This window comes from Suncus etruscus, chromosome 1 (assembly GCF_024139225.1).
Source record: "Suncus etruscus isolate mSunEtr1 chromosome 1, mSunEtr1.pri.cur, whole genome shotgun sequence".
Taxonomy (NCBI): Eukaryota; Metazoa; Chordata; class Mammalia; order Eulipotyphla; family Soricidae; genus Suncus; species Suncus etruscus.
The window spans coordinates 129,323,668-129,342,501 of NC_064848.1; the positions used below are offsets into that span (position 1 = coordinate 129,323,668).

Below are 18,834 nucleotides of genomic sequence, written 5' to 3' on the forward strand. Positions count from 1 at the left end.
GGTATCAACAACAACAACCCTCTCTAGAGTTTCTATTATGTCTCAGGTGTTTTATATATGTTCTTTATATTTTCACCATCAACATGCAAAAGAAAATGTTATTTCTATTTTATAGATAAATTGCTCATGTTCATATATCTGTTGATTCAAGTCTAAAACAGGAATATTTACATGATTAGAAATGTAAGTCTGTAATAATATTCTTCTAGATAATTCCAAAAAATAAATTTTGAAATAATGAGACAATGCATAGCCAGCATACAATGTAAGTCACTTTTTTTTCCACATAAAAATGTTAGGTCAGGAAAATTTTGCCAATATACAATGCACCATTATTACTATGGTGATACTCAAAATTTCCATTTATTGAGATCATTTTAATAATTTGCTAAGGCAGTTTTTAAAGGCCAGAGAGATAATACAGAATGAAAATGCTTGTATTACATGAAGCTGTATCAGCCAATACCCTAATTTATGGCCCAGCACCATATTCCCTTTAGGTCACAGAGCAGCAGAGATCAGTTCTGAGCACAGAACCAGCAATAGTTCCTAAGCACTGTCAGATGTGGTACAACCCCCTCCTGCAATAAATAAGTGAAATACAAAATTTTTTATTCCAACCCCAAAATATAGTTAATTAGGTTAAAATTAAAGCCTAGACTTAGATTTCTAATGATGCCGATATAGATGTAGATTTCTAACAAATTACCCAATGATGTCTGATAATGACTATGCTGACTTGAGAGGCAGAAGAGGACGCTCAATGGGCTGAGCATATGCTTTGCATGCAAGAGACATGGGTTTAATTCCCAACAGTGTCTGGTTCTGAATAACACAGGCAGCACTTTCAAAGCACCAAGAAAGGAGTAATCCTGGAACATCTCCTAGTGTGGCCTCAAAACAAACAAAAATGTTAATTTAGAAACTACATATTGAGAAATATTGCTGAGTATAGTCATTAATATTCAATTCAAAAATGTTATAAATTCTAAAATAATTAAGAAACAAAAAATAGGGGCCGGGCGGTGGCGCTAAAGGTAAGGTGCCTTGCCTGCGCTACCCTTGGACGGACCGAGGTTCGATCCCCCAGTGTCCCATATGGTCCCCCAAGCCAGGAGCAACTTCTGAGCGCATAGCCAGGAGTAACCCCTGAGCATTACCGGGTGTGGCCCAAAAACCAAAAAAAAAAAAAAAAAAAAGAAACAAAAAATAATTCCTTGCTAGAGTCTCAGAAATGATCTCTCAGAGATGATCTACATCAAAATTAGTAACCAATTTTAATTGATTTAAAATTAATTAAAATATTAATTTGCCTACCTCAAATTCCTTTGGACAAACTAGTATTATTTTTATTTGTCTTTAGTTTAATATTATCTCTCAAAACATGTAGCCACCTGTAGAATGAAATACTTTTCTATATTTATTTAAGTCTCCTGTGTTACTGAATTATCTGCCACTACTCTGGATTATCTATTTCCTTCAATGCTACCTAACAATGCTACCTAGTGTAGTCATCTGGAACATTCTTGCACAATTTTCCAAACTTAACTCAGATATTTCCTTTTCTATAGTGAATTGCTTCTTAATGGTGTTAGTCACTTCTTGCATTATTTTCATGTGTCACACTATATTTTCCTATCATCCATTTTATTGCATGCAATGACAAGAATAAAAGAGGAACTGCTATTTGGTACAGAATAAAAGGAGTCCATGATAGTATTTTTCATCCTGAGACTCTGGTAGAATTTCTAAGAACAAGTGGGAAACAGTATTGGCTTGATTCTATCTCTGCTATTCTCCTACAACCTTTTTTGTTCTATATCCAAATCACAATGACTCTTCTTATTATCTTTACACCCCAGTGTCTACTTCTGGTGTCCCTTTCACTGATCCACTTTCCAGTATGGTTTCTTTTCAAGTCTACCAATCACAGAATTGACTTAGATTCCAAGCTCTGTATATTGCACTATATTCCCCTAGCTAATTTCCTTATTCTGGGACACAAAGATGTTACATGTGTAGAGGACCTATTAACTTCAGTAAATGGAAACATTCCAATTTTAAAAGTTTGTTAAACTTTAAAAAATAAACAAAGCTTACATGCTGCCATGTGAAGCATTGTATTATACTTTAAATGAAAGAAAGAAAAAAGTTAATAACAAGTAAACCTTCTAGAATACAATGAGTATATGGAAAGATCATTGAGAAGAAAGGAATTGCCTTGGAATATAAAGAAAAGAAACTGTCTCTATATAGTTTTTAAAATGTCAGAGAATACATATTTATAAATATAGGAACATTTATATATGAAAATGTCCTATAATACTAATTTTAAAATATAAATAAAAAGTACATATTTTTAAATATAGAAAATTGGAAAATGTTAAGAAAATAGCTCAATAACTTCTCTCAATCTGCCCCATTTATTTAGAAGATAGATCCCATTTTATAAAATAGTTCTTAGTGGTTTGGGGCTTATGTATATTTCCTGATTAGTTCCTTGTTCCAGAAAATACATTATAAAATTTGCATGTGTCACTTGGTGCAATTAAATAAACAATTTACGTACTAAAACCACTGTGCTTGCCTCTGAATGATTCATAATAAAAGGGTTTCATGTAAAATAAGAAAAATTACATGATATTTTTTTGTCTTCATGGTGGCATCCATGAAACCAGTACTGTAACATCCAACAGTGAAAAAAAAACCTGTTGAACCATTCATTGTTTTCCAGTTTTACCAACCACATAAAAAAGGTTATTTTGTTTGGTTAGTTTGGATTTGACCCATAACACTTACTAGTTTTTTGGAAACAACTTCTAGAATCTCTACCAAGTTTAAGAAAATTAATATATATATAACACGTAGGAAAAATGCACTTATGAAACAGTTTTTACATAAGTGCTATCAGTATATCTCGATATAATTGGAGAACTTAAAAATAACTTCAAAGTTATACTTTGACAATTATAAACCTTAATTTTAAGTAGAATTTGGAAACTGTTTCAGTTTTCCATATGCATTAAAGTATTTAATAAAACATTATCCTAATTTCCAAAATAGTTGCCATGACACAGTATTTCCCCCAGGCCTGAGTGTAGAAATTGGAAGGAATACATTTCCTTTTAATAGATAAAATAGTGTACGTTTACCCTCTAAATTACTGAACCAAAGTTGCCAAGATTGTCATACCATGTGGGTCAGAAATAAAATAATTTTTCTAAAACACCTTTGTAAAAAAATCTTATCTAATGAAGCCAAAGATTTTAGCACAGGCAATAACAGAGTCAGCGAGCATTTGGTGTAATGTCCCCCAAAGACCAATTAAACCATTTGACTAATATAGTGTTTTAGAAAAATAAAAGAAAAATCATGATTGAAGTTGAGATAGGAAGTTATTTTATCTAACAGAATATATGACAGTGAATTGACTTTTCTATCTCTAAACCATTTAGAAGTGTTTCTTTTTCTCTAAGCTTTGAACAACGTCTGTGGTAATAGTTGCCACCATATGTAGACTTTTCATTGTGAGAAAAATAAATTTTAGTTTTTGCTTTTTTGGATAGTGTCCTAATATTGCTGCTAACTGCTTCATGAACTAACTAGGTGTGACTAATTCCTATAATATAAGCAATATCATTTTGCAGTAATATAGAATAAAAGAGAAAAAGAAAGAGGATGGGAGAGGATTGGGGGAATGGAAGAGCAACGACAGCTAGAAAAGTATTGTATGTTGCAGGAGACCAAAGAGATTACAGTTAAGTTAAGTCAGCAATTTCTTTCTTGAGACAAAAAATATATATATTTAAGTTATGTGTTTATAAATTAATACATAAATTCAATCATTTCCAAATGTGCTTGTGTCTTGCCATTGCTTTACTTAATCGTTATAACCATTAACTGAGATTATCCTGGCTGTTCAGCTCAGCTTTTGAAGTTAAAATAAAACCATTTTGCAACTTCATTCTTTAGAGTCATTTTAGTATTTTGAGTGATCTAAATATTATGCTGCCAAGAGTGAAATATGTCTATTTTCCCATCACTTATAAATATAACCTTTGATAAAAGTTATTTTTTTAAGTTGGAAGTACTACAAAAAAATGTATTCATGGAGGAAAGAAAAGAAGTAGGTTAAACTCTGTTTTATGTCCTTGCCATTTTTAGAACGCTATTTTAGATAGCTAGATAGACAGACAGACAGCTAGAAACATAGAGAGAGAGAGAATATAGAATATATAGAGATATAGGTAGAGATAGAGAGACAGAGATAGGGAGATAGATAATAGAGATAGAGAGATTTTTGTATTAGCAGATGATGCTTTTCAATTAATTGTTCTTGTTTTATTTCTGTAGTGGTACATACATACATAAATGAGGTGATTTGCATATGTCTATAAAGAAAGAATTCCATCTTCATTAAATGCAAACAGAAGGTAGAATTGTCTGAGGTGATATATTCACCCAATTTGTTAAAAATAGATGTAGCATATGAACTTATAGTGCATAATATATGTATGCATATATGTGATTATATGCTTAGAAAATTTCTAGATATCTTTCTCTAAAAGTATTAGAATATGTTGGGGCCAGCAAGGTGTCTGCCTTGCAAGCGCTAGCCAAGGAATAACCGCGGTTCTATCTCCCGGCGTCCCATATGGTCCCCCCAAGCCAGGGGCAATTTCTGAGTACTTAGCCTGGAGTAACCCCTGAGCATCAAACGAGAGTGCCCCCCCCCAAAAAAAAAAGAATATGTGACTGATTCTGATACACAGGAATAAGATAATTCCAAAGTACACAGAAACTTGCTTGTTTTTAGTGATTTGTTGTGTTCTTACACTTCTGGGACCAGATCTAGGGTGAGCATATCTCTTGACTATGCTCAGGGCTCCCAGCAGCCCTTCATACTCATATTACTCTAGTAATAGGGTACTGAACCTAGGCCTTCAGCATACAAAGCTCTACCCTTTGAGTTATTTCCCCAATTTCTTTCATGAACTTTTTCCACACATACATTTATTTTATATTTTTAAAATTAGATGAGTATAGTTTGTATTAAAGAGAACATTTCAGGATTAAACAAGATAATATTTATTGGGTTTATTGGAATAAAATAGGAGATGTTTTTAGGGACATTTACAGAAAAATTCTTATCCAAGTTATCCTAGTTGTTTTCTTACATATCCCTTTCCCTTACTTACTTTTGCTGCTGTTTGGTACATACTTGAGATCATCCCATTTGAACAAGCAGTTTCATTGGATATGCAAATAACAGTTTGGGGTGATAGTGAGATAGGTAATCGGATTGCACACAACCTTGTCTGGGAATACAAGGTGATTTCATCTGCCATTATGCAAATAAAATGAAATTTGTATAGAAGGACCATGTGATTCCATATACAAATTGGGGTGTACATTGAGATCCATTGAGGTCCGTCTTAAGTCAGCAGTGTGAAAGGCAAACACCTTACCATGTGCTAGGCTCTGGCCTTTCTTTCTAGTTCTTCAGTTCACTTCCCTCATAACATGTTTAAAGCAGAATCAAACATCAAAAGTGTGGCTAAGCAACCCATTTTCTCAGAAATATCATTTTGCTGATGTCACAGTAATTATGAACTGTATACTTAGAAAATAAAGACTATACTCTAGCATATGAGTTTTACGTGGTGGCGCAAGCGGTAAGGCATCTGCCTTGCCTACACTAGCCTAGGACCAATAGCGGTTTGATCACCCGGCATTCCATATGGTCCCCAAGCCAGGAGTGATTTCTGAGCACATACCCAGGAGTAAACCTCTGAGTGTCACCAAGTGTGGCCCCAAAACAAAAACAAAGAAAATAAAATAATGTTATGAATCTCATATAAATCTCTATATTTATCATTTTAAAATGTAAGTTCAAATGTTAAATAGAAATAAGATAAACATGCTATGGTATGGATATATTATGAACAAATTTATGTGAAAAATGTATTTAATTTAAAAAGTCTATATTAGTAACAATAAACTTCTGTATTGGGTAATGTAACAAAATATCAATTGCAAAAGCAAAATTGATATTTGAGGGCAAAGATACCACAAATTAGCAGCTTTTAATATTAAGAGAGACGAACAAAGAATGAAAGGAGATGCATAAAGAGAAGAATATAAAAGAGAGAAGGGGAAAGAATGGAAGGAAAGGCAATTATATTACTATAAATAAAATAGTGTTAGTTTTCTGTATCTTCATTTCACTGAGTAACTCAAATTGCAATAAGTAAAAACTATAAGTGAAGAATACTGCTAATCTACTCTAGACAAGAACTGGGTGCTAAAGTAGATAAAGTGATAAGCACAATACCCCTTTGGTGATAATATTGCAAACCTGTGTCCAAATGGAAAAAGTAGGAAAGAGGAGAAGAGACAGAGTGACAAAGAGAAGTAAAATGTCTGTCACAGAGGAGAGGGGAAGCAGGAGGATGGAGGGAAACTGGGGACATTGTGGTGGGAAATATGCACTGGTAAGGGGTGTTGGACATTGTGTGACTGAAATTCAATTATGAGTAACCTTGTTACTTTGGAAAAATACAACTTTATTATCAATAACCTTGTAACCATGGTGTTTAAATAAAATAATTTTAAGCGAATACTGCTATTTTTCTCTGAAATAAAATAATGAAATAATTCAATCGTACTCTAAAGACTTAATTGCAATTCTTAAATGCACATAGCAGTTCCAAAGTAGTCAATTGATCATAGTGACATTAACTAAAGTAAAACACAATGGTAAGCATTTAATTTTTAATGTTTATATGTGAAAGTTGAAGTACATATTATTTTAAAATTGATATTTATATTAAGTTTAAACTTGAATACATTCACTGTTTTTAATAAAAGTTCATAAACATTAACAAGATATGTATATTTATGTTCTAGAAAGCACGACTTGCCAGAATTAGGGCAGCCAAAAGTGGAAGTGCAAATGCCTACATGCAGAGCAAACGAAATGGCCTACTCAGTAATCAACTACAGGTATAGTTAAGCACTTCACTTTTACTAATGTTAAATTGATTGGTGTAATATTGATTTAGCCTACTTAGCTATATAGTTTTATTGTATGTAATTATAAAAATGGCTACTGTAAAACCAAGTGTCCTTTTTAAAGAACTTCATTCTATTCAATCTGGCTATCATATGCTAGAAACTGGCTATGCAATATTAGAATCATGTTTTTGGTATAAGATTGGACAGTCTATTATCTCATGTAAACTTGGCATGAGATTGTTATTTATAATAAATATATATTTGGTTCCTTTTCTGGTTTACAGAAAGAGATCTATATAGATGAACCACACATTAGGATGGGGATCCATTGGTCTCAGACACAACCTGGTGGTTCAACAGTAGATACTTTTAGTCCATTGCCAGATACTTGAAAGGGAAGAGAGTCTGGGAGTTGATTTCATCAGCAATCACAACTTGCTTTGAAAGTTTTCTTATTACTAGTCAGGTAAAGTTGGGGGGTGTCTCATACTCAGAGAACATGGAAGCTCCTTTTATAATCTTATACCTTTCCATATGTATATCCTAGAACTGGCTGTGCCTACTATAGTACTAGGCTGTGCCTACTATAAATAAGTAATAGTAGGAAAAACATTCTCTAAATTCTTTGGAAAATTAATTGAATAGAGTCTTGGAAACTCAGATTTAAAGTCAGACTGTCATGCAGAGAGTAAGAGAAAAGTACCTTGACATTGGGTTGGCATTTGAAGTCCAAGGAAATGTTCTTAGACTCTCTGATCTAGAGCTGTTTGATCAGAAGTAACAGTACCTGCAGTAAGCCCTGAAATGCAGGAGATGCAATGGGTGAGAGGGATGTGCATGTACAACTGAGCCTTCAATGTAGGGAATATTAACATGGGGAATGGGATGCCATCTCCAGATATTTGGAGTTGAATTTTATATGGAGCATGCAACTGATATCCACAGCATTGCTTACTGAAGTGATGGTGGGTGGGGAAGAGGTTGTGAACTTAGGAATTAAATTCAAGCCCCTTTTAATGGAAAAGTTTCAACATTCTCAATAATCATTTTATTTCACAATATTTTATCCTCTGTAAATTCATTTGGGTATGATGACATGATGTTTTTGTTTACTTCTTAATAAAGAGTAAGAAACATGCCATTTTAAAAGATCACAGAAACTTCACTTTTACCTTAAAATTTTTCTTTAGTGTTTAGGAATCTAGGGGCTAGAGAGATGATACTACAGTGGATAAGGAAGACTCTTGGCTGGCATGCAACTGACCTGGGTTTGATCCCCAGCCTTTTATAGAGTCCCTGAAGCACTGCCAGAAGTCATTCCTGAATGTAAAGCCAGGAGTAATTCTGGAACAGAGCCATATGTGGTCCCAAACAAGACCAAAAATCTAAGAATCTATCATCATTATTTTTAAAATATTTTTTATGAAGGCGAAGACATGTTATCAGTACTTGACTAAATGCTATTATCCAAATAGAAAAACTCTCAGGCTTTCAAAGGTAGTTGGTAGTAGAACAAATAAGAAATTTCAATTCAGGAAGGAGAGTCTCTAAAACCAGGAGGCTAATTTGATTAAAATGTAAATGCTGATTATTAAACTGAAAAGCAACTGCATATTTGTCTCATTTTAAATGCTTTTTAAATGTTAAAAAACGCTGCTATTTAATCTCAGAAAACAGGACAGATCTCTCTGTGGAAATGAGTAGCTGAGGTTCTCATTGTTTGCAAATAAAATAGTAAGCACTTCTGTTCTCTGTGTTAACAGTCTTCTGAGGATGAGCAGGCCTTTGTTAGCAAATCAGGCTCCAGCTTTGAAACCCAGCACCACCACCTGCTTCACTGCCTGGAAAAAACCACGGTAAGGAAGCAGGCATTACTGCCTGCCACTGTACTCAGACAGTAATCCCATTAGTTTTGTGAATACTTAATGCTTCCAAGCATGATTTCACTGTCTGTATTACTGGAAAATATGACAAAACCAAAAAGCCAAAAGAAATCCACAATGTTTGAAATTACTTTAAAAGACTCAGTGACGTTTCAACTTGCAAAGTAAAGGCTTCTTAAAACATTTGAAATGCTTTTATCCTTAGGGGTTATCTGAACTGTAGTTTAAAATATCAGAATTACGCAGATGGAATGTCCTTCTCGTGGTTAATTGTAAGGTCTGTAAAATATCTTTGTACTTCTGAGTCTTAAAATGCTGAGTAAACAGTAATAATAATGAAGTTTCAATGTTACTGCCATCTGAACAAAGTGAATAATAAGGAAGGAAGGAAGGAAGGATGGAAGGAAGGAAGGAAGGAAGGAAGAAAGGAAGGAAGGAAGGAAGGAAGGAAGGAAGGAAGGAAGGAAGGAAGGAAGGAAGGAAGGAAGGAAGGAAGGAAGGAAGGAAGGAAGGAAGGAAGGAAGGAAGGAAGGAAGGAAGAAGGAAGGAAGGAAGAAGGAAGGAAGGAAGGAAGGAAGGAAGGAAGGAAGGAAGGAAGGAAGGAAGGAAGGAAAGAAGAAGGAAGGAAGAGAGGGAGAAGGAAGGGAGGGAGGGAGGAAGGGAGGGAGGGAGGAAAAAAGAAAGAAGAAAGAAAGAAAGAAAGAAAGAAAGAAAGAAAGAAAGAAAGAAAGAAAGAAAGAAAGAAAGAAAGAAAGAAAGAAAGAAAGAAAGAAAGAAAGAAAGAAGAAGGAAGGAAGGAAGGAAGGAAGGAAGGAAGGAAGGAAGGAAGGAAGGAAAGAAAGAAAGAAAGAAAGAAAGAAAGAAAGAAAGAAAGAAAGAAAGAAAGAAAGAAAGAAAGAAAGAAAGAAAGAAAGAAAGGAAGGAAGGAAGGAAGGAAGGAAGGAAGGAAGGAAGGAAGGAAGGAAGAAAAGAAAGAAAGAAAGAAAGAAAGAAAGAAAGAAAGAAAGAAAGAAAGAAAGAAAGAAAGAAAGAAGGAAGGAAGGAAGGAAGGAAGGAAGGAAGGAAGGAAGGAAGGAAGGAAGGAAGGAAGGAAGGAAGGAAGGAAGGAAGGAAAGAAAGAAAGAAAGAAAGAAAGAAAGAAAGAAAGAAAGAAAGAAAGAAAGAAAGAAAGAAAGAAAGAAAGAAAGAAAGAAAGAAAGAAAGAAAGGAAAGAAAAAAGAAAGAAAGAAAGAAAGAAAGAAAGAAAGAAAGAAAGAAAGAAAGAAAGAAAGAAAGAAAGAAAGAAAGAAGAAAGGAAGAAAGAAAGAAAGAAAGAAAGAAAGAAGAAGAAAGAAAGAAAGAAAGAAAGAAAGAAAGAAAGAAAGAAAGAAAGAAGAAAGAAAGAAAGAAAGAAAGAAAGAAAGAAAGAAAGAAAGAAAGAAAGAAAGAAAGAAAGAAAGAAAGAAAGAAAGAAAAAGAAAAAGAAAAAGAAAAAGAAAAAAGAAGGAGGGAGGGAAGGAGGCAGGAAAAAGAAAGGAAGAAAATAATATGAACATTTGTATTTACATACAAATAAACAAAAATAAATAATAAAAACTCTTCTTATATAAAATAATGACACATTGTCATATAAAAGATCACTAGTATATTCTTTGGGTTAAAGATTTAGTTTACATTTTTCCACTTACATGCTCTGGGTTGAATGACCTCTTTAGCAAAAGTGCCTGTACCCTATATGGCTTGTCAAAAAGAGTTCAGTCAGTAACCATAGACCAGAACAAAACTTTTACACCATTTAAATCAGTTTTGTTCACTTACTCTTCAAAAACCGGTCTTATCAACTCTAACATCCAGTCCATACATTTATTGGTTTATCTATAGTCATTCAGCAAATATCTGTTACGAACCTACTATCTGAGACTGACACACAATAACATATGATGAAATCAAATGCAGTCTCTGCCCTAATCATACTCCAAAGTGTAGAGGCAAAAAAAGGATGTGACAGGACAAGGGTGATGAGGGGGTTCATGCAAGAGTGAGGTCAGAGAAGGGTAGAGTAATTTCTCTTTTAACCAAAGAAACCAGAGTTCCACAAGCTGAGGCCAAGAATCTGAGTGTAAACTCCCAGGATAATGCAATGTTAAATAAAAGTATTGAAAGAGGGAGGAAGTGACGTCAACACAAAGGAGGACTAGAAGTTGGCCTACAAGGATACAATGGAAACAGTGTGGTGCCAGTAATCTAGCATGGCCAGAGCAGAAGCTAAATAACAGACAATATCTCAAATAGATTTTTGAAACATGTGAAGAATTGTAATCTTTACTTCACGTAAAATGGAACATGATCTAGAGTCCTTAAACAGGGAAGTTGATTTTAATTGCATTTTAAAATAAATATATGAACAAGTGTTTAACTTATTAAAATATCTGTGTGAAAGTTAAATGATATCACGAACAATAGAAAGTATTTATCCGGGGCCGGAGAGGTAGCATGGAGGTAAGGCGTTTGCCTTTCATGCAGAAGGTCGGTAGTTCGAATCCTGGTATCTAATATGGTCCCCTGAGCCTGCCAGGAGCGATTTCTGAGCATAGAGCCAGGAGTAACCCCTGAGTGCTGCCGGGTGTGACCCCCCCCCAAAAAAAAAAAGTATTTATCCCTATATTTTTGTTTAATCTTATTTTCACATTGTCCATACTTTCATTTTTTTTCACAATTTAAGCACTTTGATTTTAAACAAAACAACATAATTTATATTGATCTATCAACAAAAATATACAAAAAAACCAAAATTATTTTTTTACTTCCATTTAAGATATTAATTGAAATTTGATATTTTAAAATTTATTTATGTGTGTGAAATGTGCATTGTAGGAGAATAAAAGATTTCAGGTTGTTTCTAAGTTGTGTGTTTTTCTGAAAAATTTCATACCAAATTCTTCCTTATCTAATAATATTCTCTGGACTATAGAGGATAGAATGTTAAGTTTCGTTTATTTGCAAAATGCCTGCCTCAGCAAAGAAATGACAAAATCAGTAACAAAAACAATCTATTTCTTATTAGTCAATGAATTGCTTCAATTGTTTTGCTATTTTTTTCCAATTAGAGTCAGTTAGGTGGAATTGGGCATACTCAATGCCTTTCATTATATAGTAATCAAATCATTTTCTGATAGTTCTGATGGAAAAAAATGTTTTTACTTCATTTTCTGTAGTAAAATATTTGCATAAGCATTTTTGAGTGGATTCTTCATTTAAAATTTTAAAATTCAAGTGCACACCACATTTCTCTAAGATCTGGTTTAAAAAAAAAAAAGTGATTGCTACCACTATATGCTCCAGTGCTAGAATTCCAAATACAGGCAGGAGTCCTGAGCTAGACCATTGATGTATCTCTAAGATGAAGGACGAGATTTCAAAGTTCTTTGCTAGCCTCCTCTGGGACAAACATAGTGGCACATTTTGCAAATAAATGTATTTCACCTGTATACATTTAAGTAAGTCCTATTTTTGGTGTGTACTTGGAGTTTTAATGGAGCATCTAAAGAAATATAAAATGGCTCAATTATCCCCTTTTCTAATTAAAAAGACGTTTTTAAGCCCATGTGAAAATGTTTGCTCACATATAACAATCTAATTTGGGATAGTTGAGTAAAATAGTCTCTTATTCATAACTTCAATCTGTGTAAAAATAAAAGTTGATGTAAATTTACATATTTCCTGAGGGTATTATCTATATTCATTTTCAAGGTTATTTTCTCTCTAGCTTCTAACACTTCCAGATTCTATATTTAAAGCAATAAATGAAATTTCCAAATAAAGGTGATCTGTAAGTGGATGTTCAATCAGTCTGCTTATTTCCATCTTAAGGTCTAAATAAAGAAATTTTATTTTCATATAAATGTCAACATGGATAGCTTTGCTATCATAACCATTTGGAAAGAGTTTTAGTAACCCTTGGAAAATCTAAATGTAAGTGGTAGTAAATGAGTTTAAAATCATTAAGATAGTCACTTCCTTGTTTAAAATTAAAATGTTGCCTTGCTTTCTTCACTTTTTCTTATAACTATGAAACAGAATCATGAATTTGTGGATGAACAAGTCTTTGAAGAAAGCTGCATGGAAGTTGCTACTGTTAATCGCCCTTCAAGCCACAGTCCCTCTCTCTCTTCACAACAAGGAGTCACCAGCACTTGTTGTTCACGACGTCACAAAAAAACTTTCCGCATCCCAAATGCCAATGTATCAGGAAGCCATCGAGGCAGTGTTCAGGAACTCAGTACCATTCAAATCAGATGTGTGGAGAGAACCCCACTCTCAAACAGGTATTCAAAATCATTCACTGTGTGTGAACATACCTGTCTTACTCTCAAATGTTTTTTCCATCTAATTATGTTGCAAAGTGATTAGACATGTTGTGACATCTAAATTCTAGCACTGACCATTAAGAATGAGACAAAAACTTGTATGGGCACTACGAAGAAAATAGATCAACTGTAATTTTAATAGTCAGAGGTTACTCTTAGGGCTGGAGCATTAATATAGCAGGCAGGGCATTTGCCTTCCATGTAGTCAACCTGAGTTTGATCCCTTGCATCCCATATGGTCTCCTGAGCTTGCCAGGAATAATCTGTGGGAACAGAGCCAGAATTTAATCTTAGGCATCACCGGTGTGCCCCCAAAACCGTCAATCAAACAAACAAAAATAGAAGTTTTTAGTGACCTCTAGTCATTATGTCAGTTTTAAAAGTATAAAAAGGAAGATAGTTAGACTTGCCCCAAAATAGTTCTGCCTCTTTAACCCCACTGTTTTTAATGTCTGAAACCCAGTAAATCCCTGTATAAACAGTCTAAAATGATAGACATGGGGCCAGAGAGTTAGCACGAAGGTAGGGTGTTTGCCTTGCATGCAGAAGGATGGTGGTTCAAATCCCAGCATCCCATATGGTCCCTCGAGCCTGCCAGGAGTGATTTCTGAGCATGGAATTAGGAGTAACCCCTGAGCGCTGCCAGGTGTGACCCAAATTACAAAAAAATAAAATAAAATAAAATAAAAAATAAAAAATTATAGACAGGTCCAATCATTATATTAGTATTTATATAATTTAAGTGTTTCATAACCAAAATTATATTAGCACCTTCAAAAACAGTAAAACAATAAAATGATACATGGATATTTTAAATCAATATAGAATTTAATCATAAAGTTATTTTTTGGTCACAGAAAACACAGAAACCAGTTCAGCACACAAAACAAATAAGAAATATACTAAAATTGTTTGCCTTCGCTTAGGTTGTGAATAATTTAAGAATTCATTTATCAGTAATTTCCCTCTGATTCTTTTTATGTGCCGCTACAAACATCTATTTCTAATAAAATATAGTACACTTAACAAGTCATTAAAATATCAATTCTAGGGGCCAGAGCGGTGGAGCAAGGGGTAAGGTGTTTGCTTTGCATGAGACTAACCTAGGATGGACTATGGTTCAATCCCCCGAAATCCCTGATGGTCCCCCAAGCCAGGAGCGATTTCTTTCTTTTTTTCTTTTTTGGGTCACACCCGGCAGCACTCAGGGGTTACTCCTGGCTCCATGCTCAGAAATCATTCTTGGCAGGCTTGGGAGACCATAAGGGATGCGGGATTCGAACCACCTTCCTTCTGCATGCAAGACAAACGCTCTACCTCCATGCTATCTCTCCAGCCCCGCCAGGAGCGATTTCTGAGTGCATAGCCAGGAGTACACCTGAGCATCACTGGGTATGACCCAAAAAGCTATTTTTATATAAATTTATCTATATTTATGTACATATATTTATATATACATATTCATATGTATATATAAATTCTAGAATAATAATTCTAGACAAATACTTTTGCTATGAGATTGAAAATAAATAGTTATATTTTAGATAAGTGATCCTTTAACTAGTACTGCTGCTTTGAAAATCTGGAGGTAGGTCTTCAGGGCATAGTTCAGTGTTAGAGGTATGGAACTACATGTGTGAGATTATGAGTTTCCATACCCAGCACTGCAAAAAATAAAAAGGAAATAGAAAATTTGGATGGAAATCCAAATGCAGGTTATATTGATTATATAAATCAGATGTGCTTGGGACCAAAAGATTACATTTGGAAAGGGAGGCGTATAGGGAACTCACCAGGCAGCTTTCAGGGCTCAATGCACAGGGATCATTCCTGGCAAATTCAGGAAACATATGGAGTGCTATGGAACAGAAACTCGGTCAGTTGCATGCAAGGACCCAGAAGATTACATTTTGAAGTGATGACGAGTTTTCTCCTTAAAAATTTTAAGATATCTACAATGTTTTGTTCTATTACACAATGAAGTAAAAAATGAAGAAGTGCTGAGAAAGAATATTTATAAAATGAACATTTTAAATAAATGTTCATGAAAATAAACTAGTTTTAAGTTCTTCTGCCTACCCCTCCATATGATTTTGCCTTTACTTCTTGACTTATAGAAGATTAAACTCCTGTAGGAATTCCACTTGGGAAGACTCAACTAGTAATGGCTGACTTTTGTGGGTTCTTAACATTTGGCGATTACTAAGTCAAAAATGTTAAAGACATCATATATTCCAAAGAGGCAAGATACTAAAGTGATCTTATGATCAAAGAAATCCACAAGGTGTATCTCTTTTATAATGATGTTAGAAATCTCTTATAAACCTGATTTAGAGGAAAATTTTTACTTTGTTCAACCCAGGTTTTCAGAAAACTTACCTGAAGAAAAATGTTGTTGCAGGTCAGAGAAATAGTAGGGCACTTGCATTTAATCCCCGATTTAATCCCTGGCAACTAACATCTCAGAAGATCCCATGAACACTACCAGAGACTTCCCTAAGCACATTGCCAGAATTAAGTCCTGAACATTACCAAATGTGGCCCAAAAAAGAAAAGGAAGAGAGAAAGATGGCACTTTTAAACATTTATTTGAGCAAATGCTCAAATACATATTAAGGTTTCTGTTTTATATTTAATGAGTCATAGTGCTGGTTCATAGACATTATAGTGTTATTTCATTCTTTAGAATGCTTGTCACTCAGTTTCTGGGAGAATATATTTTTTAAACCAACAACTTAACTTTCTTAAATTTATTTTTTCTCATCAGCCGATCCAGTTTAAATGCCAAAATGGAAGAGTGTGTTAAACTAAACTGTGAACAACCTTATGTGACTACAGCAATAATAAGCATCCCAACACCTCCAGTAACCACCCCCGAAGGAGATGACAGGCCAGAATCTCCTGAGTACTCAGGAGGAAATATTGTCAGAGTGTCTGCTTTGTAAAACAATTTGAATCCTGTCTAAGGAAATTTCAACTGTAGCTGTGGCAAGAATCCTAATGGGGAAGAAAGAAGAAACAGTAAAGCCTTTGCAGATGAAACTGGCAAAGCAAGAAGGTTGGTAGTGAAACAGTAATAAAGCTCCCCAGCTGGAGGATGAAATAAAACCACCGAAATGGCATTTCTAGACAATTTGACCCATGTTGTCAGAGGAATAGTCTGTGGCCCTTTGACTTTGCGTATGAGCACAATGAAATGCCGCCTACTGATGCTTCTTATGACCAGAACTCTTTTTTAATAAAATAAATAATTGAACATAATGTTCCAGTTGAATGCAAAGCAAAAAATATGGAAAACATTTTGATAAAAATTTTTCCTGTTAAAACCATGAACATTGGTTATATGAAGATTAGTCCGTTAAAAAATTCTCATACGAAACATTTGTATTGACTGAAGGAAACCATCATAATGCATGCTAGAATTCTTTGGAGCAGTGATCTCACTTTCCTTATGTTGTCTTCAGAATAGGCATGATAAACTATACTTGTAGAAAGGGGAAATTTCTGTGCACTTAAAAGCTGATTGTTCATGTTTCATGGTGGGCTGTGCAAATAAACTCCTTTTAGAACCGCAGTATTTCTCATGGGGATGCTCATTAGTAAATCTAAGTGTTGAGATAGTTCAGTATTAATTCTCATTTTTACCTTGCACCTAGATACTGTTACAACTGCAATAATTCACTGTACACCTGTTGTATCAGGAATCAAGATTTTTGTTGTTGTTGTATTTTCCAAATCTTCATAGAAACAGTAAGAACAACATCTACAGAAAAACTTCTAGTGTGGCCAAGTTTTAGATACCTTTTTAATCCAAAACTGCTGTGCCATAAACGTTTTTCAGTAATATTCTTTAGTCCTCTGTATTTCTGTGACAATGCATTATTTGTCCCTGTATTTCTATAGCTCCTTTCTATTGGGTTTGTTGTCATCAATCAGAATAATGTTTTGTAGTTCCAACTTTCCTACTTTTGTACTCCCCAACAGACTCTCTTGTAAGTATATAATCAGTATCAATCCCCTTGTCAAAATTTAGGGAAAAAGGAGTTGACATCTGTGAATTATCTTTAACCTCTTTGCTATTTTGGAAAAGCCCAGAAACTGGATATATCACTATATGTTTCATGAAAGGAGTTGGCTGGGACTAATATCAAAAGATCAATGATCCCAGAATCTCACTTGATGTATTATTTATTTTGCTTTAGATCTTGAATACATTTTGAGAATAACTCATGTGAATTGAAATGCAGAGATGAACTGGTGTGCTTTATGTAGCAATATTTGATGAAAGCACGCTTTCTACACTATTGGGAAGGCAGCACAAATTTATCTCGGAAAGGTTCTGTATATTGCAAGAGCAATTTTCTCACTAAATCAGGAAGTCAGGAGTTTGATAATGCAAAGTTGATCTCTATGTACATTTAAATGAAAAGTCTCTATAGCTTTTCACCTTTAAAATATATCAGCAGACATGTCTGCACGTGACAATGTAATAAAGTTTTATGTCAAATGAAAGGTTTTGTTCATTCCAGACCACCATTGTAAGGAGCAAAGTTGAGCTTCCATATATGGAAAAAGTTATTAATAATTTTCCCTATACAATAGAAATTTTAAAGTACTTACCATAATCTACCACACACAAAAGAATTAATCCAATCATTTCCTGACAAAGCCAGAGGTTTTTGCTTCCTGTTTCTAGGATAGATTCTAGAACTGTGCTGAGCACACAGTAGATCTTAATAATAAACTCTGCTAGCTCTTGGGAAGCGCTGGTTTTATTCATAGTGTCCTTTTAAACATTACTAATCTTCCTGGAGCGTGAATATTAACAATTATATTAACACATGCCTCTTGTCACTTTATGCTTCTAGAGCAAATATATAGTGAAACTTCTTTGATGGCATTTATTGAAAAACTTTTTAAAGAACAGACCTAGGAAATCACAGTCAGGAATGCCTAGGTCTTTTGTTTCCCAGTGAGAAGTTCTATTTTCATGTTCTTAATATTACATTTTTTAAAAAATGCATTTGAGCATTTTATTTGGCAACTCTTGCCTCTTTTACAACTTATCACTTATCCAAACTATTAATTTCTTTAAACTTTTGGAAAATTTAAAAAAAATGGTGTTTAGGTGATTTAAAAATATACTGTGTTGGTGGTGAATGACTTTTGATGAATGTGTTAAGTGCATCTGTATTGTAAGTGAAATGTAATTATTTCTGTGTACCATATGGAGTAACCAAGGTCATTGTTTTTGAAAATTTTGTTTGAAATTCATATATCTTATTTCAAAGAATAGCATAATATCTGCATTATGCTGAAAAAATAGACCTTTGGAAAATACTTAAATAAAACATGTGCATGCTCAAACAGGACAACATGTGTAACTTGTGCCTTTTTACCCAGACTCCTTGTCTTTCCAAAAGTCAATAATGTAACATACTCATACTACATATTTTGGGAAAATACCTGAAACACACACACACACATTTAAAGAATTTCTCAATCTTCAATCTTAAGTAACATTAAACCTGTCTCAATAGCTAGCAATAGTAGCTTTCTGCAAGTGATAAGAATATAGGCAGAGGCAT

The 18,834-nt window shown here is 34.0% G+C and overlaps 1 protein-coding gene across 1 annotated transcript in view; it reads left to right on the plus strand.

Annotated features, from left to right (window-relative positions):
* The window catches only part of KCND2 (potassium voltage-gated channel subfamily D member 2), a 565,220-nt gene extending 546,599 nt beyond the window's left edge, over nt 1-18,621 (plus strand). Inside the window, exons 3-6 of the mRNA XM_049776117.1 lie at nt 6,910-7,005; nt 8,781-8,873; nt 12,957-13,204; nt 16,014-18,621. Coding sequence (XP_049632074.1) covers nt 6,910-7,005; nt 8,781-8,873; nt 12,957-13,204; nt 16,014-16,191 — 615 coding nt within the window. The 3' untranslated portion in view covers nt 16,192-18,621. The remainder of the gene's footprint in view (nt 1-6,909; nt 7,006-8,780; nt 8,874-12,956; nt 13,205-16,013) is intronic.
* Nucleotides 18,622-18,834: the final 213 nt, after the last annotated feature.